The sequence below is a fragment of the Carcharhinus amblyrhynchos genome, chromosome 6 (genome assembly GCF_965287045.1).
Source record: "Carcharhinus amblyrhynchos chromosome 6, sCarAmb.v2.hapA, whole genome shotgun sequence".
NCBI classification, from domain to species: domain Eukaryota; kingdom Metazoa; phylum Chordata; class Chondrichthyes; order Carcharhiniformes; family Carcharhinidae; genus Carcharhinus; species Carcharhinus amblyrhynchos.
Genome location: NC_137329.1, coordinates 66,730,258 through 66,753,522, shown reverse-complemented (window position 1 = coordinate 66,753,522; position 23,265 = coordinate 66,730,258). Strand labels below are relative to the sequence as shown.

General features: G+C 50.7%; 1 protein-coding gene across 3 annotated transcripts in view; it reads right to left on the bottom strand.

The window, feature by feature from the left end:
* celf1 (cugbp, Elav-like family member 1) overlaps positions 1–23,265 on the bottom strand; it is a 192,190-nt gene that overhangs the window by 151,175 nt on the left and 17,750 nt on the right. For 2 of the 3 annotated variants that reach the window (XM_080190568.1, XM_080190569.1), the window contains exon 1: positions 9,317–9,387. The exons of the other annotated variant lie outside the window; for it this stretch is intronic. In XM_080190568.1, coding sequence (XP_080046694.1) covers positions 9,317–9,387 — 71 coding nt within the window. Of the gene's footprint in view, positions 1–9,316; positions 9,388–23,265 lie in introns of those variants that run through there. 3 annotated transcript variants of the gene reach the window in all.

Here is a 23,265-nt window from a genome sequence, read left to right as displayed (position 1 = left end):
GTTCTATGTTACTGGCAAGTACCTTTGGCAGAGTGAGCAGAAGTAGTTCCTGCTTTTGAAAGCCCAAATTTATTAAAGTAATGCCCTTTGGGATGAAAATTGCACCAGCTACTTTTCAAAGGCTTTGAATAGGGTTATTGTAGGATTGAATAACTGTGCTGTCTACAGATATGGCTTAGTGATCTTTAGTCATTCATGGAAAGATCTCATGGAGCATTTAGCAGAACTCTCCAAGAGACTATGGAAGGCAAAGTTGGTCATAAACTTGGCGAAAACAGAATTTGCGAAGGCAGAAGTGACATTCTTTGGGCACATCATCAGACACGGACAAATGACAACAAAAACATGAAGACGATGGCCACTGAGGAATTCCCAAGACCATCCTCAAAGATGGAAGTGCTACGATTTTTAGGATTCTACAGGAAATTTATACCAAATTTGAGTAGAATAGTGGCACCATTAACAATTTTGTTAAAAAAAAGGACATGAAATTTCAGTGGACAGGACAATGCCAGAAGGCATTTGAGAATTTAAAAGCAGTGTTAAACACTGCACCTGCTGTAGCCACGCCAAATTTTTTGAAAGCCTTTAAAGTCGCCATCGACACCTGCGATGTAGCTGTTGGAATTGTGTTGTTTCGTTTTTATTTATCCAATTCAATCACATCAAATCCAATTCAGAGTCTCAACAAGTGAGACATTCCCAATCCAAGCTTACAAGACAGCACTCTCACCTCCTGTCTTGGGCTTGATCTACATGATCCAAGCTGATTGGAGTAGGCATTGCACCTCCTCCAAGACTTGATCAGGATAATTGTGGAATTGAAAAGCCAATCGGTTATTTTTCAAAATAACTCAATATCTACCAGAAAAAAAATTCAACAATTGGAAAAGAGTTTGATAATGGCCTTACAAGATTTTAATGTTTACACTGCAAACAATGCATCAGAGACAATTGTGTATACCGATCACAATCCTTTGACATTTTTGGAAAGATTTAAGGACAAGAACACCCCATATTACTTCATTGGAGTCTCATGTTACAAGCATTTAATTTGCAGATTGTACATGTTGCAGGTTATGAAAATGTTATCGCAGATGCTTTATGGTGAGTTTAAAAAAGAAAAAAAATTGAAGCCATCTTTTTATGACGATGGTTCATTTTTTTCTTAAGGAAGGAGATGTTGCAAAGTTGAGTAGTCATTGTAAATGACTGTATAGGGCATTGGTGAGGCCGCAGCTGGAGTGCTGTGTGCAGTTTTGGTCGCCGTACTTACGCAAGGATATTTTGGCCTTGGAGGGAGTGCAGAGGAGGTTTACTAGGCTGATACCGGAGTTGAGGGGGTTGAGCTACGAGGAGAGGCTGAATAAACTAGGCTTGTACTCGTTAGAGTTTAGAAGAATGAGGGGAGATCTCATTGAGACATATAAGATGATGAATGGGATGGATAGGATAGAGGTGGAGAGACTCTTCCCGTTCAGAAAGGACAGTAGGACTAGGGGGCACAGCCTCAAGATAAAGGGGGGGCGGTTTAGAACGGAGTTGAGGAGGAACTTCTTCACTCAAAGGGTGGTGAATCTCTGGAATTCTCTGCCCGTTGAGGTGGTGGAGGCTGCCTCGCTAAATATTTTTAAGACACGGGTTGATGGGTTTTTGATAAGCGAGGAGATTAAGGGTTATGGGGAGAGGGCGGGAATGTGGAACAGAGCCACGACAGATCAGCCATGATCTTATTGAATGGCGGGGCAGGCTTGAAGGGCTAGATGGCCTACTCCTGCTCCTATTTCTTATGTTCTTATGTTCTAAATCGGTGTTTGTAAAATAGTAAAATGCTAGGGACAAAGCATTGCATGGTCCCTTTAAAAGGGAGTGCTTTTTCTGTGCTTAAAAAATGCAAATACATACAGAGCACCAAAATGAAACATTTGTATCAAAAGGCCAAGTAACAGTATTACTAAGGCAATAGGTTTTCAGGCTTTCGAATATTTTTGAATTCAGACAATCAGCCCTATTATGCGGGGGTTTTGATATCTCATCACAGATGTAAAAGAAATGGGGGGGGGGCAGTCAGACAGAAAGGGAGAGCAACTGCCATCTGCCACAGCTCATAACTCTTAGCTCAAAGCCACTTCATACACTTTTTTTTACAGATTATAAGGCAAGGTACTGCTCTTTGAGTGGTTCGGTATTAGTTCTCAGAGGGGGACAATCACCTCTGCTTTATAATAGTTACACTGTGAGCCAACTCTCACTAGAGCATTAGTTTCCACACGATGGCCTCTAATCACTACTCTCGAAGAATACATTTTGAAATCTTATCCCACAAACTCAAAGAAGAAGGAAGAATCAACAGGGAAGGCCCAGAATATTCCTCAAAACACAAAACCTGGTTGTAATTTAGTGAGTAACTGAGACTTTTTATTAATGAGTGGGAATTTGTTGGAATCACTTTCCATTAGAATCGTATTTTATTTGGTCTGTTAACAGTTAAGTTAATTTGTTCACTGTTAGTTAGATAAATAAATTGTTACTTGTTGATTTTAGAGTGAGTGTCAGGGAGTTACCTTATTTTAACCACTAGAAGTTGTTGTACCAACTTCACACACATTTTTATCATACCACTTCACACACATTTTTATAGATTATAGAGTGAGGTACTCCTCTTTGAGTGATTCAGTGATGGTTCTCAGACGGGGGAACCATCTCCATTTTATAAGTTATGCTGTCAGCCAACTCCTCTCACTAACTCCTTTTAAACTAGTTTCCACTCACCACTCTCAAAGAACACATTTTGAAATCTTGTCCCACATTTGGTTTTCTCTCAGATGTCGCCACCAAGGATCTATCTAAAGGACTTCAATCTCACCTTTGCCAAAGTGGGCAATTTAAAATTTGCCAAAATTCTGCCCACACACATCCGATTTCCCTTTGTAGCATCCTTATGTTCTCCACAAATTACTTTCCTATCATTGATTCATCTGCAAAGTTAGCAACCATGACTTTGGCAAATCATTCATATAAATTCTAAAAGATGACGCACCAGCACAGATCCCACTGGCACACCACACATCACATCCTGTCAAATAGAAAATTACTCATTTCTGTCAACTACTTCCTGTTAGCCAGCCAATTTACTATCCATACCAATGTTAACCCCAACACCATGAGGTTTTAGTTTAGCCAGACAAAGGATGAGTTTTTTTTTAAATATCCTTTGTGCAAGCTTTCATCTTCTCAGAGAGTGCGCGTGAAGGTCAGAGCAAAATAGAGGGGGACATGAAGGTACGAGGGTCAGGTCGCGGAAGCACATGTGTGAGAGAGAGGGCGCGCGCGAGACAGGGAAAGAGAGAGCGCGCGAGGCAGGGAGAGAGAGAGAGCGCGCGCGAGGCAGGGAGAGAGAGAGAGAGCGCGCGAGGTAGGGAGAGAGAGAGAGAGAGAGAGAGAGCGAGCGCAATGCAGAGAGAGAGAGAGAGCGAGCGCGATGCAGAGAGAGAGCGAGCGCGATGCAGAGAGAGAGCGAGCGCGATGCAGAGAGAGAGCGAGCGCGATGCAGAGAGAGAGCGAGCGCGATGCAGAGAGAGAGCGAGCGCGATGCAGAGAGAGAGCGAGCGCGATGCAGAGAGAGAGCGAGCGCGATGCAGAGAGAGAGCGAGCGCGATGCAGAGAGAGAGCGAGCGCGATGCAGAGAGAGAGCGAGCGCGATGCAGAGAGAGAGCGAGCGCGATGCAGAGAGAGAGCGAGCGCGATGCAGAGAGAGAGCGAGCGCGATGCAGAGAGAGAGCGAGCGCGATGCAGAGAGAGAGCGAGCGCGATGCAGAGAGAGAGCGAGCGCGATGCAGAGAGAGAGCGAGCGCGATGCAGAGAGAGAGAGAGCGAGCGCGATGCACAGAGAAAGCGAGCGCGATGCAGAGAGAGAGAGCGAGCGCGATGCAGAGAGAGAGAGCGAGCGCGATGCAGAGAGAGAGAGCGAGCGCGATGCAGAGAGAGAGAGCGAGCGCGATGCAGAGAGAGAGAGCGAGCGCGATGCAGAGAGAGAGAGCGAGCGCGATGCAGAGAGAGAGCGAGCGCGATGCAGAGAGAGCGAGCGCGATGCAGAGAGAGAGCGAGCGCGATGCAGAGAGAGAGCGAGCGCGATGCAGAGAGAGAGCGAGCGCGATGCAGAGAGAGAGCGAGCGCGATGCAGAGAGAGAGCGAGCGCGATGCAGAGAGAGAGCGAGCGCGATGCAGAGAGAGAGAGCGAGCGCGATGCAGAGAGAGAGCGAGCGCGATGCAGAGAGAGAGCGAGCGCGATGCAGAGAGAGAGCGAGCGCGATGCAGAGAGAGAGCGAGCGCGATGCAGAGAGAGAGCGAGCGCGATGCAGAGAGAGAGCGAGCGCGATGCAGAGAGAGAGCGAGCGCGATGCAGAGAGAGAGCGAGCGCGATGCAGAGAGAGAGCGAGCGCGATGCAGAGAGAGAGCGAGCGCGATGCAGAGAGAGAGCGAGCGCGATGCAGAGAGAGAGCGAGCGCGATGCAGAGAGAGAGCGAGCGAGAGCGAGCGCGGTGCAGAGGGAGGGACAGCGCGAGAGCGAGCGCGGTGCAGAGGGAGAGAGAGCGAGAGCGAGCACGGTGCAGAGGGAGAGAGCGAGCGCGGTGCAGAGAGAGGGCGAGCACGGTGCAGAGAGAGAGAGAGCGAGGGCGAGCACGGTGCAGAGGGAGAGAGAGCGAGAGCGGTGCAGAGAGAGCGAGCGAGCGCGGTGCAGAGAGAGAGCGAGAGCGAGCGCGGCGCAGAGGCAGAGAGAGAGAGAGCGAGAGCGGCGCAGAGAGAGAGAGCGAGAGCGAGCGCGGCGCAGAGAGAGAGAGCGAGAGCGAGCGCGGCGCAGAGAGAGAGAGCGAGAGCGAGCGCGGCGCAGAGAGAGAGAGCGAGAGCGAGCGCGGCGCAGAGAGAGAGAGCGAGAGCGAGCGCGGCGCAGAGAGAGAGAGCGAGAGCGAGCGCGGCGCAGAGAGAGAGAGCGAGAGCGAGCGCGGCGCAGAGAGAGAGAGCGAGAGCGAGCGCGGCGCAGAGAGAGAGAGCGAGAGCGAGCGCGGCGCAGAGAGAGAGCGAGAGCGAGAGCGAGCGCGGCGCAGAGAGAGAGAGCGAGAGCGAGCGCGGCGCAGAGAGAGAGAGCGAGAGCGAGCGCGGCGCAGAGAGAGGGGGAGAGCGAGAGCGAGCGCGGCGCAGAGAGAGAGAGCGCGAGCGCGGCGCAGAGAGAGAGAGCGAGAGCGAGCGCGGCGCAGAGAGAGAGAGCGAGAGCGAGCGCGGCGCAGAGAGAGAGAGCGAGAGCGAGCGCGGCGCAGAGAGAGAGAGCGAGCGCGGCGCAGAGAGAGAGAGCGAGCGTGGCGCAGAGAGAGAGAGCGAGCGCGGCGCAGAGAGAGAGAGCGAGCGCGGCGCAGAGAGAGAGAGCGAGCGCGGCGCAGAGAGAGAGAGCGAGCGCGGCGCAGAGAGAGAGAGCGAGCGCGGCGCAGAGAGAGAGAGCGAGAGCGAGCGCGGTGCAGAGAGAGAAAGCGAGAGCGAGCGCGCTGCAGAGAGAGAGAGCGAGAGCGAGCGCGGTGCAGAGAGAGAGAGCGAGAGCGAGCGCGGTGCAGAGAGAGAGAGCGAGAGCGAGCGCGGTGCAGAGAGAGAGAGTGAGAGCGAGCGCGGTGCAGAGAGAGAGAGCGAGAGCGAGCGCGGTGCAGAGAGAGAGAGCGAGGGCGAGCGCGGCGCAGAGAGAGAGAGCGAGGGCGAGCGCGGCGCAGAGAGAGAGAGCGAGGGCGAGCGCGGCGCAGAGAGAGAGCGAGAGCGAGCGCGGCGCAGAGGAGAGCAGCGAGCGCGGCGCAGGGAGAGAGAGAGCGAGGGCGAGGGCGAGCGCGGCGCAGAGAGAGAGAGCGAGGGCGAGCGCGGCGCAGAGGGAGGGCGAGCGGGCGAGCGCGGCGCAGAGGGAGGGCGAGCGGGCGAGCGCGGCGCAGAGGGAGGGCGAGCGGGCGAGGCGGCGCAGAGGGAGGGCGAGCGGGCGAGCGCGGCGCAGAGGGAGGGCGAGCGGGCGAGCGCGGCGCAGAGGGGAGGGCGAGCGGGCGAGCGCGGCGCAGAGGGAGGGCGAGCGGGCGAGCGCGGCGCAGAGGGAGGGCGAGCGGGCGAGCGCGGCGCAGAGGGAGGGCGAGCGGGCGAGCGCGGCGCAGAGGGAGGGCGAGCGGGCGAGCGCGGCGCAGAGGGAGGGCGAGCGGGCGAGCGCGGCGCAGAGGGAGGGCGAGCGGGCGAGCGCGGCGCAGAGGGAGGGCGAGCGGGCGAGCGCGGCGCAGAGGGAGGGCGAGCGGGCGAGCGCGGCGCAGAGGGAGGGCGAGCGGGCGAGCGCGGCGCAGAGGGAGGGCGAGCGGGCGAGCGCGGCGCAGAGGGAGGGCGAGCGGGCGAGCGCGGCGCAGAGGGAGGGCGAGCGGGCGAGCGCGGCGCAGAGGGAGGGCGAGCGGGCGAGCGCGGCGCAGAGGGAGGGCGAGCGGGCGAGCGCGGCGCAGAGGGAGGGCGAGCGGGCGAGCGCGGCGCAGAGGGAGGGCGAGCGGGCGAGCGCGGCGCAGAGGGAGGGCGAGCGGGCGAGCGCGCTGCAGAGGGAGGGCGAGCGCGGCGCAGAGGGAGGGCGAGCGGGCGAGCGCGGCGCAGAGGGAGGGCGAGCGGGCGAGCGCGGCGCAGAGGGAGGGCGAGCGGGCGAGCGCGGCGCAGAGGGGAGGGCGAGCGGGCGAGCGCGGCGCAGAGGGAGGGCGAGCGGGCGAGCGCGGCGCAGAGGGAGGGCGAGCGGGGCGAGCGCGGCGCAGAGGGAGGGCGAGCGGGCGAGCGCGGCGCAGAGGGAGGGCGAGCGGGCGAGCGCGGCGCAGAGGGAGGGCGAGCGGGCGAGCGCGGCGCAGAGGGAGGGCGAGCGGGCGAGCGCGGCGCAGAGGAGGGCGAGCGGGCGAGCGCGGCGCAGAGGGAGGGCGAGCGGGCGAGCGCGGCGCAGAGGGAGGGCGAGCGGGCGAGCGCGGCGCAGAGGGAGGGCGAGCGGGCGAGCGCGGCGCAGAGGGAGGGCGAGCGCGGCGCAGAGGGGAGGGGCGAGCGGGCGAGCGCGGCGCAGAGGGAGGGCGAGCGCGGCGCAGAGGGAGGGCGAGCGCGTCGCAGAGGGAGGGCGAGCGCGGCGCAGAGGGAGGGCGAGCGCGGCGCAGAGGGAGGGCGAGCGCGGCGCAGAGGGAGGGCGAGCGGCGGCGAGGGAGGGCGAGCGCGGCGCAGAGGGAGGGCGAGCGCGGCGCAGAGGGAGGGCGAGCGCGGCGCAGAGGGGGGCGAGCGCGGCGCAGAGGGAGGGCGAGCGCGGCGCAGAGGGAGGGCGAGCGGGCGAGCGCGGCGCAGAGGGAGGGCGAGCGGGCGAGCGCGGCGCAGAGGGAGGGCGAGCGCGGCGCAGAGGGAGGGCGAGCGGGCGAGCGCGGCGCAGAGGGAGGGCGAGCGAGCGCGGTGCAGAGGGAGGCGAGCGAGCGAGCGCGATGCAGAGAGACAGACAGAGCGAGCGCGATGCAGAGAGACAGACAAAGCGAGCGCGATGCAGAGAGAGAGAGCGCGCACGAGGCAGAGAGAGAGCGCGCGAGGCAGAGAGCGCGTGTGCCAGGCAGAGAGAGAGAGCGCGCCAGGCAGAGAGAGAGCGCGCCAGGCAGAGAGACAAAAGCGAGTGAGCGTGCAAAGCAGAGAGAGAGGGAGAGAGAGTGAGCGCGCGAGGCAGAGAAAGCGAGCAAGCGCGATGCAGAGAGAGAGAGCGAGCGCGATGCAGAGAGAGAGAGCGAGCGCGATGCAGAGAGAGAGAGCGAGCGCGATGCAGAGAGAGAGAGAGCGAGCGCGATGCAGAGAGTGAGAGCGAGCGCGATGCAGAGAGAGAGAGCGAGCGCGATGCAGAGAGAGGGCGAGCGCGATGCAGAGAGAGAGCGAGCGCGATGCAGAGAGAGGACGAGCGCGATACAGAGAGAGAGCGAGCGCGATGCAGAGAGAGAGCGAGCGCGATGCAGAGAGAGAGCGAGCGTGATGCAGAGAGAGAGAGCGAGCGCGACGCAGAGAGACAGACAGAGCGAGCGCGACGCAGAGAGACATAGAGAGCGAGCGCGATGCAGAGAGCGAGCGCGATGCAGAGAGCGCGCGCGAGGCAGAGAGCGCGCGCGAGGCAGAGAGCGCGCGCGAGGCAGAGAGCGCGCGCGAGGCAGAGAGCGCGCGCGAGGCAGAGAGCGCGCGCGAGGCAGAGAGCGCGCGCGAGGCAGAGAGCGCGCGCGAGGCAGAGAGCGCGCGCGAGGCAGAGAGCGCGCGCGAGGCAGAGAGCGCGCGCGAGGCAGAGAGCGCGCGCGAGGCAGACAGCGCGCGCGAGGCAGACAGCGCGCGCGAGGCAGACAGCGCGCGCGAGGCAGACAGCGCGCGCGAGGCAGACAGCGCGCGCCAGGCAAAGAGAGAGCGCGCCAGGCAAAGAGAGAGCGCGCCAGGCAAAGAGAGAGCGCGCCAGGCAAAGAGAGAGCGCGCCAGGCAAAGAGAGAGCGTGCCAGGCAAAGAGAGAGCGCGCCAGGCAAAGAGAGAGCGCGCCAGGCAAAGAGAGAGCGCGCCAGGCAAAGAGAGAGCGCGCCAGGCAGAGAGACAAGAGCGAGCGAGCGAAGCAGAGAGAGAGAGAGAGGGTAGGGGACAGCGCCGGGGTAGGGGACAGCGCCGGGGCAGGGGATGGGGACCGGGCCCGAGGGCGAGTGTAACAACAAGGGCCAGACTGAGAGCCAAACTGAGGGCGTGCACGAGGGACAGACCAAGAGCGAGTGAGGAAGACAACACCAAGACCAGAGAGCAATCAAGAGAGCACAAGGGTTAGACAGCATTTGAGAAAGAGAGGATTGAAGTGCAATTGAGAAAGCACAAAGACTATTGAGTGAGATACAGCATGTGAGATCCAGCGAGCAAGAAAAAGCGCACAAGGGTGAGCGAGGGAGAAAGAGCTCATGAGGCACATGGGCCAGCAAGCAAGACAAAGCACAAGGGTCAACAAGTGAGAGATTGTGCACGAGGGCCAGAGAGACTAGAGAGCAAGTGAGACAGCACGAGGATCATAGAATGAGAGTGCAGAAGGATCAGAGAGCAAGCAAGCGAAAGAAACATTCAGAGAGCGAGCTTGAGAATACATAGAACAGAGGTTCCAACAGCGTGTGAGTGCAGTAGCGTGTGAGAGGGTCACAGAGCAAGACAGTGAACAAGCAAGGACCAGAAGCTGGTGAAGCACGTGCTAGGGAGAAGCAGGCTGCAACCCTTGACAGTGAGAGGCAGCCACTACATACTGGCTATGCTTCCTACTCACACAGGATTAGAACTCAGCGTGCAGTGATCCACCATCATCTCCGGCAGGAAGTCCAATTTGAAGGAAGACATTCTCAAGGGAAAGGCTGAGGGTGAGAGCAGCGACAGATTTCACCCCTTATAAGGCCTCACAAGTTTTCAAAATGGGAACAATATTTTTTTTAAATCTTCTGTGCAGACTGATGGAGACAGGTGCAGCAGACTAAGACACAAACAGCTCCCACTCAAGTCTCTGTGTACTTGAGACCTCACCCCCCAAACAGCAGCTGCACTGCTCAACAGGAGATGGAGAATGGGGGGCGGAAAACACTAGAATCTGGGAGATGTAAAGGACTGTTTGAGCTGAACAAATACACGCTGTATCAGGGTGAAACAGCAGCTGGATTAAATGGGAGGCAAACCAGCAAATACAGTCTCACCCTGATATACAATAGAAAATGCTGAACCATCAGGGTCTTTGTAAAATGTACAACCATAGCAGGATGAAGTGCAGTGTCAGACAGATCCACTGTCAGATTAATCACGATATGGTCGCTTGATGTTTGAAAATAAAAGCTTGCTGGTCACTTTAATCCACCATTAATGTCAGTCAGTCTGACATCAGCACTGTGCAGAGTTGTTTTGCATTAAGCTGGGTTGTTGGGGGTGGGTGGGTGGCGGCGGCGGTGGTGTTAGGGATCACTTGTGAACGGAGTCAGGTATGCCGATAGAGGTCTAATGTTGTTGCACATCGCAGATGCCTGCAGCAAAAAAGGTGGTCCTTCACAGAAGAACGGGAAAGAAGTGTCCTAGTTAGGAATTCGAGACACTTTACAGTTTTATAAATCTTTGGTTAGACCTCAGCTGAGTAGTGTTCATATCCGGACACCACCCCTCAGCAACGATATGCTCACCTTGGGTGAGACAGAGCACAGATTTGACACGATGCTAAGGAATCTGTGGCTCAGTCAACAGCACTCTGAGGCAGAAGCTTGTGGTCAAATCCTTGAACACAAAAACTTAGACTGATGCCCCAATGCAGTACCAAGAGTGTGCTGCACTGTCAAAGGTGCTTTCTACAACTGGATGCTTCAGTCTTGCTATGAACTAGAACATTAGTCTAATATTGATTCACCACTGCAGGCCAAACAAAAGAAAAATTCTGCAGACAAACTTCAGAAAGATGCAAAACCAACAGCAACATACAAATAATAAGGAAATTTCAGTAATTCCAACATAAACCGGGGAATAAAATTAACAGCAGGAAGGAAGGCAAAACTGAGATATCCAAAACATGGACAGAAGAACCTTTCTTTCTTGATCAGAGGAAGGGGTAGTCATCAATCTAGTTCTGCAGCAGGAAGAGGAACAAGTGGAACTTCTGACAGTGACATGAGCATTTGGGAAACAGTGAGCACAATATTTGGAACAATTACAGAAAAGGGCAAGGGATAAAGGTGAAGTTACTTAACTGAAGAATGGGTAAAGTCAGTGATTTGAAAAGGGATTTGGCCCCGGTGGACTGGAATCAAAAACTGGTCAGTAACGAAACAATGAGGAACCTTAAGACATAGTTGAGATATAGACACGTACTTACAAGTAAAAGCATCCAAAGCTAAATCAAATTTTGAGATCAAAATGGGACAAAAAAATTAGGTTTATGTCAGGGTCATTGTAGAGAAGACAACAAAACAGAACATAGATCTTTGCAAAAAGGAATGCAAGTGTAGGATTAGTAAGGAACATAAAACAGCTACAAATATTTTTAAAACACTGATAATAAAACGTTAGTCAAAGAAATATTGGGGCTGCTCAGGAACTGAAAGGAGACTTGGCACGGTTGAACTACAAAATTCATACTTTGCATCAGTCTTCCCTAAAGCAAATGCTGCTGCCAATGTCATGAGAAAGGAGGGGGTAATAATTGGAATGCTACATAAAAAAGGGGTACTCGAAAATTTGGCAGCACTCAATGGAGAAAGTGACTCAATCTATACTGGATGCTGAAAATTTGGCAGCACTCAATGGAGAAAGTGACTCGACCTAGACTGGATGTGTCCTAGGTTCCTGCGGAAAGGCGGCAATAGCTGAGGCTCTAGCCACAGTCTTTTAATCCTCCTCACCACTGCATTGATAACTTGCAAATTAAATACCTTTAGAAAAGGGGAAAGGGGTTAACCCAGTAACTACCAACCAGGCAGCTTTACTTGAAGCAGTAATCCACACAACTGCCATTTGGAAAAACGTGGATTAACGCAAATAGGGCACTCAGTAGAATGCATACCTCTGCATTACTTTGTTAACTTCAGGTGATTACAATTACATAGCTCCTCCTTGAGGCTGGTCCCTGCCTGGTTGATGCTTTGTAGCTAGAAAGTTTAAAAAAACGATTTATTTTTCAAAGACCTTCCGTCTCTTTGAGGAGGTTTCAGACCAATCCACCTCCAACAATCTGCTCTGAAAACTCTGCTCACATTTTGACAGATGTGATAAATTCTAGCTGAGACAACCCATAACATTCTAAAACAATCAACATTCAAAATTAAACTTCACAACGCTGTTTAAAAAAAAAGACGATTTCCAATGTGAATGGATCCTGTAAAATAATTCCAGGATGCAAATCTATGTCTTCAGTGAAAACACATCTGTTCTTCTGTGGACCATACCAATTTGTGCATTTAGTTTGAGCTGTCCAGCAATTTTTCTGATTTTTTGTTTACAATAGACAGATTCACATGGATAAAATATTACCTCCACCCATCTTTAGTGGCAGAGGTAATAAATGAAAGTCAATATGGGTTTGTTCAAGGTAAATTGTATCATCAAGGTAAATTGTACTTCGTATCATCTGCAAATTTAGAGACAATACATTTAGTTCCCTCTTCAAATCATTAATATATAATGACCATTGTTGGGGTCCTAGGGCAAAACCCAATCAGAAAAAGACCCATTTATGCCAACTCTTCGCTTCCTATCTGCTAACCAGCTTTCTATCCATCTCAAGAAATAATCACAGGCATTCTCTCCGCACTGGAATAACACACAATCCCAGAGACACCCCCTCTCACTGTAATACCCCAGTCATTCACACACTCCCGCACTGTAACACAGACATAGTCAGAGACACTCCCCGCTCACTTAATAACGCATAAACACCGCCCTCACTGTAATAACCTACAGTCACAAACACAGCCCTGCACTATAATAACCCACACTTGTCAGACACTGTCCCTCACTGTATTAACTCTCAGACACTCCAACCTCATTTTTAATAACCCTTGTTCATATTCACTCCCCCTCACTGTATTAATGCAGTCTCACACACTGCCGACTGTAATAACCAACAGTCAGACAACCCCCTTGAGTACAATAACTCAGTCATGACAGAACCCTTCACCGTAATGTCACAGACACAGCCCCCTCAGTATAGACTTCTAGGAACAGATATTCCTCTGTCACTTCAAAAACCCAATCACAGGCACACCCCCTCACTGTAATAACCCATAGTCAGAGACACTCCCCGCTCATTGCAATAATCCACAGTCACAAACACCCCTGCTCACTGTCATAACCCACAGTCACTGATACACCCTCTCACTGCAGTAACAGACACAACCCTTCACTGTAATAACCCAGTCACAGACACTCCCGGACTGTACTAACAGGCACACAAACTTGCCACTGACAGTAATAACACATACTGACCTAAACTCTACCTGCATTTTTGTAATCTAGTCACACTCAGCCTCACTGTAAAAACACACAGCTCTCAGTTACAGGCAGACCCCCGCCTCACTGCAATAACCCGCAGTGACAGACAGTTCACTCACAATGTCACAACCCATACTCCACCCACAATGTAATAACACAGACACTTCCCTTTCACTGCAATAGCCCACAGCTCAAAGAACAAAGAAAATTACAGCACAGGAACAGGTCCTTTGGCCCTCCAAGCCTGTACCGACCATGTTGCCCAAGTTAACTTAAATCCTCTATCTTTCCGGGGACCATATCCCTCTATTCCCATCCTGTTCATGTATTTGTCAAGATGCCCCTTAAAAGTCACTACCATATCCACTTCCCCCAACTCCCCTGGTAGCGAGTTCCAGGCACTCACCATCACCTGTGTAAAAAATCTGCCTTGTATATCTCCTTTAAACCTTGCCCCTCGCACCTTAAACCTGTGCCCCTTAGTAATTGACTCTTCCACCCTGGGAAAAATCTTCTGACTATCCACTCTGTCCATGCATCTCAATCTTGTAGACTTCTATCAGGTCTTCCCTCAACCTCTGTCGTTCCAGTGAGAACAAACCAAATTTCTCCAACCTCTCCTCATAGCTACTGCCCTTCACATCAGGCAGCATTCTGGCAAATCTTTTCTGTACCCTCCACATCCTTCTGATAGTGTGGTGACCAGAATTGAACACTATATTCCAAGTGTGGCCTAACTAAAGTTCTATAAAGCTGCAACGTTGCCAATCTTTAAACTCAAAATCCCGGCCGATGAAGGCAAGCAGGCCGTCTACCTTCTTGACTTAAAGCATGCCTTCTCCACCTGCATTGCCACTTTCAGCGACCTGTGTTCCTGTACACCCAGATCCCTTTGCCTACCAATACTCTTAAGGGTTCTGCCATTTACTGTATATTTCCTATCTGTATTAGACCTTCCAAAATGCATGACTTCACATTTGTCCAGATTAAACTCCATCTGCCATCCATCCACCCAAGTCTCCAACTGATCTATATTCTGATGGTCCTCATCACTATCCGCAAATCCACCAACCTTTGTGTCGTCCGCACATTCCCAGCTCCCAGACACTCCTCCTGCAATGCAACCACCCACAATCCCAAAGACTCCCCTTCACTGCAATACCCCAGTCACTGGCACACTCCTGCACTGTAACAAGACAATAAGAAGTTTCACAACACCAGGTTAAAGTCCGACAAGTTTATTTGGGAGCAAAAGCCTAGCTTTCAGAGCACTCGCTCCTCCTTCGTCAGGTGAGTGGGAGTTCTGTTCACAAATAGGGCATATAAAGACACAAATTCAATTTACAAAATAATGGTTGGAATGCGAGTCTTTATAGGTAATCAAGTCTCAAAGGTACAGACAATGAGAGTGGAGGGAGCGTTAAGCGCAGGTTAAAAAGATGTGTATTGGCTCCAGCCAGGACAGTTAGTGAGATTTTGCAAGCCCAGGAAAGTCGTGGGGATTACAGATAGAGTGACATGAACTCAAGATCCCAGTTGAGACCGTCGTCATGTGTGCAGAACTTAGCTATCAGTCTCTGCTCAGCGACTCTGCGTTGTCTTGTGTCGTGAAGGCTGCCTTGGAGAATGCTTACCCAAACATCAGAGGCCGAACGCCTGTGACCACTGAAGTGTTCCCCAACAAGAAGAGAACTCTTGCCTGGTGATTGTCGAGCGGTGTTCATTCATCCATTGTCGTAGCGTCTGCATGGACTCCCCAATGTACCATGCCTCAGGGCATCCTTTCCTGCAGCGTATCAGACAACATTGGCCGAGTTGCAAGTGTATGCACCGTGTACCTGTTGTTCTTATGTGAGATGATGGCATCCGTGTCGGTGATCTGGCATGTCTTGCAGAGGTTGATGTGGCAGGGTTATGTGGTTACGACTGTTCTCCTGAAGGCTTGGTAGTTTGCTGCAGAAGGTTTCTTCCTTTGGACTCATTGTGAACAATCACTGAAAAAATAAATGAACAAGTTCCATCCCGCCATCAGACTCACTATGGACTACTCTCTGGAATCAGTTGCATTCTTGGACACATGCATCTCCATCAAGGACAGTCACCACAGTGACTTCACTGGACAACACGCCCATGAATAACTTCCTAATGGTCTATTTCCAGAGCTTCCACCCTAACCACATTAAAGAAACCATCCCCTACAGACAAGCCCTCCGTATACACAGGATCTGCTCAGATGAGGAGGATCACAACAGACGCTGAAAGGTGCTCTCATAAGAACAGGAAATGGCGATCGACAGTTCTGACATGCCACAGCGAAAAACTGTACCGACCTCCTCAGAAGACAAACACGGGACACAGCGGACAGAGTACCCTTTGTCGTCCAGTACTTCCCCAGAGCGGAGAAGCTACGACATGTTCTCCAGAGCTTTCAACATGTCATTGATGAAGACGAACATCTCACTAAAGCCATCCCCACACCCCTACTTCTTGCCTTCAAACAACTGCACAACGTCAGGACAGGAAGAGAACACTCTTGCCTGGTGATTGTCGAGCAGTATTCATTCATCCGTTATAACATCGGGTGGAGTTGGGGGCAGTTGGGGTGGGATTTGGTGTCTGTGACAGGGGTTATTACAGAAAGGGGTGCATCTTTGAATGTGGATTAGAACATAGAACACTACAGCACAACAGGCCCTTCGGCCCACAAGTTGCGCCGATCATATCCCTACCTACCAGGCCTATCTATAACCCTCAATTTCATTAGATCCCATGTAATCATCCAGAAGTCTCTTAAAAGACCCCAACGAGTTCACCTCCACCAACGGCAGCCGATTCCACTCACTCACCACCCTCTGAGTGAAAAACTTACCCGTGACAACTCTTCTGTACCTACTCCCCAGCACCTTAAACCTGTGTCCTCTCGTAGCGACCATTTCAGCCCTGGGAAATAGCCTCCGAGAATCCACCTTATCTATATCTCTCAACATCTTATAAACCTCTATCAGGTCGCCTCTCAACCTTCATCTCTCCAGGGAGAAAAGACCTAGCTCCCTCAACCTATCCTCATAAGGCATGCCACCCAATCCAGGCAACATCTTTGTAAATCTCCTCTATACCCTTTCAATAGCTTCCACATCCTTCTTGTAGTGAGGATTATTACAGTGTGGGCTGAATGTCTGTGACTGTGGGTCAATACAGTGGCGGGAACTGTGGGTCATTACAGTGATGGAGTGTTTGTGACTCTGGGTTATTACAGTGGCGAGAGCCTGTCTGTCCTGTGGGTTATTACAGTAATGGGGGAGTGTTTGTGATTCTGGCTTATTACAGTGTAGGTGAGTGTCTGTGACGGGGTTATTGCAGTGAGGGGGAGTGTCTGTGACTTGATTATGAAACTGAGTTAATGTCTTGTGACTGCGGGTTATTACAGTAATGGGGAGAGTCAGACCATGTTATTACAGTGATTGGGAATTTTTGAGACTCATTACAGTTAGGGGTGTGTCTGTGAGTGTGGGTTACTACATTGAGGGATTTGTGGTTGTTATTACAGTGAAGGGGATGTCAGTGAGTGTGGATTATTCCATTGAGGAGGGTGTGTCTGTGACTGGGTTATTACAGTCAGGGTGTGTGTCAGTGACTGGGTTCATATCATAGAATCATAGAAACCCTACAGTACAGAAAGAGGCCATTCAGCCCATCGAGTCTGCACCAACCACAAACCCACCCAGGCCTTACCCCCACATCCCCACATATTTTATCCACTAATCCCTCCAACCTACGCTTCTCAGGACACTAAGGAGCAATTTTTTAGCATGGCCAATCAACCTAACCTGCACATCTTTGGACTGTGGGAGGAAACCGGAGCACCCAGGAGGAAACCCACACAGACACAAGGAGAATGTGAACCTCCACACAGTGACCCAAGCCGGGAATCGAATCCAGGTCCTTGGAGCTGTGAAGTAGCAGTGCTAACCACACCACCATTATTACAGTGAGTTATTACAGCGAGGGAGGAGTGTCTGGGGCAGTGGGTTATTACAGTGAGGGGGACTGTCTGTGACTGTGGGTCATTTCAGTGAGGTGGGTGTGTCTGTGCCTGTGGGTTATTACAGTGAGAGGGAAGTGTCTGTGACTGTGGGTTGTTACAGTGAAGGAGGGTGTCTCTGACCGTGGGAGATTACAGTTAGGGAGGAGTGTGTGCACCTAGGTTATTACACTGAGGCAGTGTGTCAGTGACTGGGGCGGTTATTAATATTAAGGGTGGAGTGTTTTTGATTGTGGGTTATTGCAGTGAGTGGTAGTGCCTGTGGGGGTTATTACAGTGACCGGACAGAATGGATATTACAGCAATGGGGATTGTCTGTGACTATGTGTTATTACAGTAATGAGGGGTGTCTGACTGTGGTTTATCACAATGACAGAGTGTGTAAGTTTTTTCAGTGAGGGGGAGTGTCTGTGATTAGATTATTAAAACAAGGGACAAGTTTCTGTTAGCATGGGTTGTTACAATGAGGGGTGTGTCTGTGACTGTTGGTTGCAACAGTGAAGAGGGAGTATCTGTGAGTGGGTTATTACAACAAGGGGGAAGTCTGAGACTGTGGGTTATTACAGTGAGTGGGGAATGTCTATGATTGTGTTATATTACAGCGAGTGGGCAGTGTCTGTGACTCTGTGATATTGCAGTGAAGGGGAGAGTCTGTGACTGTGGGTTATCACAGTATGAAGTCTCATAACACCAGGTTAAAGTCAAACCTGGTGTTGTGAGATTTCTTTTTCTCTTTACCCCAGTCCAATGTCGGCATCTCTACATCATGACTGTAGGTTATTACAGTGAGGGTGTGTATCTATAACTATAGCCTAATATAGTGAGGGGTGTGTCTGTGATTGTGGGTTATTGCAGTCAGGGGGTGTGTCAGTGACTTGGTTATTACAGTGAGGACAGGCTGTCTGTGACTGCATTATTACAGTGAGGGGGGAGTCTCTGACTGGAATATTGAAGTGAGGAGGGAGTGTCTGTGACTACAGGTTATTACAGTAATGGGGAGTGTCTGAGTGTGTCGTTGTTGTAGTGACTGGGGAGTTTGTGTGAATATTATTATAGTTGGGGAGTGTTTGTGACTGTGGGCTATGACAGCGAATGGCTGTATCTGTTATTACAGCAGACTAGGTTATTAAGGAGGGGGGGGCGGTTGTCGTCTGTGGGTTATTACAGCAAGACTGCAGGTGACTCCAGTGACGGAGGCACGTATGTAACCCTTGATTATTAGTGTGGATGAAGTGTCTGTTACTCTGGGTTATTGCAGTGAGGTGGGAATGTCAGTGACAATGGGTCATTACAGTGAGCAGGAAGTGTTTCTGACTGTGCGTTATTACAGTGAGGTTGAGGTGTGTGTCTGTCTGTCTTGTTACAATGTGGAGACGCCGGCGTTGGACTTGGGTAAACACAGTAAGGAGTCTCACAATACCAGGTTAAAGTCCAACAGGTTATTTGGTAGCAAAAGCCACTAGCTTTCGGAGTGCTCACTGCTCCTTCGTCATGTGAGTGGGAGTTCTGTTCATAAACAGGGCATATAAAGACACAAACTCAATTTACAAAATAATGGTTGGAGTGCGAGTCTTTATAGGTAATCAAGTCTCCAAGGTACAGACAATATGAGTGGAAAGAGCGTTAAGCACAGGTTAAAAACATGTGCATTGTCTCCAGCCAGGACTGTTAGTGAGATTTTGCAAGCCCAGGCAAGTCATGGGAGTTACAGATAGTGTGACATGAACCCAAGATCCGGGTTGAGGCTGCCCTCACGTGTGCAGAACTTGGCTATCAGTCTCTGCTCAGCGATTCTGCATTGTTGTGCGTCGTGAAGGCTGCCTTGGAGATCAGAGGCTGAGTGCCCATGAATGCTGAAGTGTTCCCCGAAAGGAAGAGAACACTCTTGCCTGGTGATTGTCAAGCAGTGTTTATTCATCCATTGTCATAGCGTCTGCATGGAATCCCTAATGTACCATGCCTCAGGACATCCTTTCCTGCAGCGTATCAGGTAGGCAACGTTGGCCAAGTTGCAAGCGTATGTACCATGTACCTGGTGGATAGTGTTCTCATGTGAGATGCTGGCATCCATGTCAATGATCCAGCACATCTTGCAAAGGTTGCTATGTCAGGGTTGCGTGGTGTCGTGGTCACGGTTCTCCTGAAGGCTGGGTAGTTTGCTGCAGACAATGGTTTGTTTGAGATTGTGCAGTTGTTTGAAGGCAAGAAGTAGGGGTGTGGGGATGGCCTTGCCAAGATGTTCGCTTTCATCAATGACATGTTGAAGACTCTGGAGAACATGTCGTAGCTTCTCCGCTCTGGGGAATTACTGGACGACAAAGGGTACTCTGTCCGCCGTGTCCCGTGTTTGTCTTCTGAGGAGGTCAGTGCAGTTTTTCGCTGTGGCGCGTCAGAACTGTCAATCGCCATTTCCTGTTCTTATGAGAGCACCTTTCAGCGTCTGTTGTAATCTTCCTCATCTGAGCAGATCCTGTGTATACAGAGGGCTTGTCTGTAGGGGATGGTTTCTTTAATGTGTTTAGGGTGGAAGCTGTAGAAATGGACCATTGGGCAGTTATTCATGGGCATGCAGTACAGTGAAGTGCTGAGGTGACCATCCTTCATGGAGATGAGTGTGTCCAAGGATGCAACCGATTCCAGAGAATAGCCCATAGTGAGTCTGATGGCAGGATAGAACTTGTTGATATCATCATTTATTGTTTCAGTGATTGTTCACCATCAGTCCAAAGAAAACTACCTACTGCAGCAAACTACCTAGCATTCAGGAGAACAGTCGTAACCACAACACCACATAACCCTGCCACAGCAATCTCTGCAAGACATGCCAGATCATCTCACATAAGAACACCAAGTACATGGTACATACTTGGCCAATGTTGTCTGTCTGATACGCTGCAGGAAAGGATGCCCCGAGGCATGGTACATTGGGGAGACCATGCAGATGTTATGACAATGGATGAATGAACACCGCTTGACAATCACCAGACAAGAGTTCTCTTCTTGTTGGGGAACACTAACAGTCACGGGCATTCGGATTCTGATCTTCGAGTAAGCGTTCTCTAAGACAGCCTTCACGACACAAGACAACGCACAGTCGTTGAGCAGAGACTGATAGCTAAGTTCCACACACAAGGACGGCCTCAGCCGGAATCTTGGGTTCACGTCACACTATCTGTAACCCCCATGACTTGCCTCTACTTGCAAAATCTCACTAACTGTCCTGGCTGGAGACAATACACAATTCTTTAACCTGTGCTTAACCCTCTCTCCACTCACATTGTCTGTACCTTTAAGACTTAATTACCTATAAATACTCACATTCCACCATTATTTTGTAAACTGAATTTGTGTCTTTATATGCCCTGTTTGTGGACAGAACTTACACTCAACTGATGAAGGGGCAGCACTCTGAAAGTCCCCCGCAATTTCATTGACTACTCCAGTTGACTGACCTTTAAAAGCCTCCCACGTGCCAGACATGAATTTGCCCTTAAATAGCCACTCCGAATCCACATGCACCAGTTCTTGCCTAATCTGAATGCATATGGCCCTCGCCTAATTAAGCACCCTTACTGCATTATGAAGGGTTCCACTGTGGCCTCAACTGGAGTAGTCTATGAAATTGCTCTCAATCCAAAACCCTGGCTCTAAAGGAGTGCCATTCAATATAGGAGAAGTTAAAATCACCCACCACAACCCTGCCTTTTTCCACATTTTTCTAATATCTGACTACACACATCTGCTCCTCTGTCTACTGTGGGCTGTTGGCAAGTCCATAGTACACTCCCAGTATTGTAATTTCACCCTTCCTATTCTTGAGTTCCATCCATAATGCCGCTGTGTCCTCCCTTAACTCAGCTGCGATGTGCTCCCTAATCAATTTCCCCAGCCCTTTTGTTTCCCCTTCTATCCCATCTAAAATGACGATATCCATCCAAAACAATAATAGCTGTCTTTCCTTTAACCACGTCTCCATAATGACAATATCATAATTCCATGCAGTAATCCAGACTCTCGGTTCATCCATTTTACCCTTTATACTTCTTGCATTGAAGCTAATGCACTCTAGATCTCCAGTCCCACCAAGCCCCGTGGCCTCCCTCTGCCTGCTCTTACTCTGCGCTATGTTTATCTCAGTCTCATTTTCTACTTACTGGGCTGCTGCTCCAGTTCCCATCCCCCGATACACTAGTTTAAACCCTCCCGAACAGCACTAGCAAACCTCCCGCCAAGGATATTGGTGCCCTTCCAGTTCAGGTGCAACCTGTCTTTCTTGTATAGATTCCACCTTCCCCAGAAGACATCCCAGTAATCCATATATCTAAAGTCTTCCGTCCTACATCATCTCTTTAGCCACGTTTAGCCATGTTTCCCTCTGCTCCGAGCCTCACTTGCACATAAGGACATAAGATCTAGGAGCAAGAGTAGGCCATCTGGCCCCTTGACCCTGCTCCGCCATTCAATAAGATCATGGCTGATCTTTTTGTGGACTCAGCTCCATTTACCCACCCACTCACCATAACCCTTAATTCTTTTACTGTTCAAAAAGTTATATATCCTTGCCTTAAAAACATTCAATGAGATAGCATCAACTGCTTCACTGGGCAGGGAATTCCACAGATTCACAACCCTTCCTCCTCAACACAGTCCGAAATCTGCTTGCCCTTATTTTGAGGCAATGCCCCCTAGTTCTAGTTTCACCTGCCATTGGAAACAACTTCCCTGCTTCTATCTTATCTATTCCCTTCATAATATGTTTCTAAAAGATCTCCCCTCATTCTTCTGAATTCCAATTAGTATAGCCCCAGTCTACTCAGTCTCTCCTCATAAGTCAACCCTCTCAACTCTGGAATCAACCTAGTGAATCTCTCTGCATCCCATCCAGTGCCAGTTTATCCTTTCTCAAGTAAGGAGACCAAAACTGTACACAGTACTCCAGGTGTGGCCTCACCAGTACCTTATACAGCTGCAACACAATCTCACTGTTTTTAAACTCCATCCCTCTAGCAATGAAGGACAAAATTTAATTTGTCTTCTTAATTACCTGCTGCACCTGCAAACCAACTCCTTGAGATTCCTATATAGGGCCACCTAGGTCCCTCTGCACGGCAGCATGCTGCAATTTTTTACCATTTAAATAGTAGTCCATTTTGCTATTATTCCTACCAAAATGGATGACCTCACGTTTACCCACACGTACTCCATTCTGCCAGACCCTCACCCGCTCACTTAGACTATCTATATCCCTTTGCAGGCTTTCAGCATCCTCTGCACACTTTGCTCTGCCACCCATCTTGGTGTCATCTGCAAATTTTGACACACTAAACTTGGTCCCCAACTATGTAAATTGTAAACAACCGTGGTCCCAACACTGATCCTTGAGGCACACCACTAGCCACTGATTGCCAACCAGAAAAACACCCATTTACCCCCACTCTTTGTTTTCTGTTTGTTAACATGTACGGCAAGTAATCCTGAGATTACTACCCTAGAGGATCTGCTTTTTAGCTCCCTACCAAATTCCCTGAATTGCCTTTGTAAGACCTCTTCCCTCTTCCTGACTATGTCATTTGTGCCAAAGTGGACAATGACATCTGTCTGTTTACCTCCCCATTTTAGGATGCCCTGTACCCATACAGAGACATTCAACACCCTGGCACCAGGGAGGCAACACACTATCCTAGAGTTTCATTAGCACCTATAAATGCACCTCTTACTTTAATAACCCACATTCATGATCACACATCTCTCACTGTAATAAGCCACAGTCACTGACACACTCAACTCACTGTCATAATCCATAGTCACAGACACTCCTCCTTACTGTAACAACCCAGTCGTACAAACTTGTCGCTCACAGTAATAAACCACACTAAGAGAAACACTGTAATAACCCATAATCCCAGATATTCCCCATGTCACTGTCATAACAGAGATACTCCCACCTCACTGTAATAAGTCAGACATTCCGTCCTCACTGTAATAACCAGTCTCTCGCTCTCCCCTCACTGTTATAACCCACTGTCACTGACACACCCATCACTGTAATAACACAGATACTAGCCCCTCACTGTAATAACCTAGTCACAAACACTCTTCCCTCACTAGAATACCCCAGTCATTGACACACCCCCTCACTATAATAAACACAGTCAGATACTAATCCCCTGCCCCCACTGTAATAAATGAGACACTCTCCCTCACTGTAATAAGTCAGA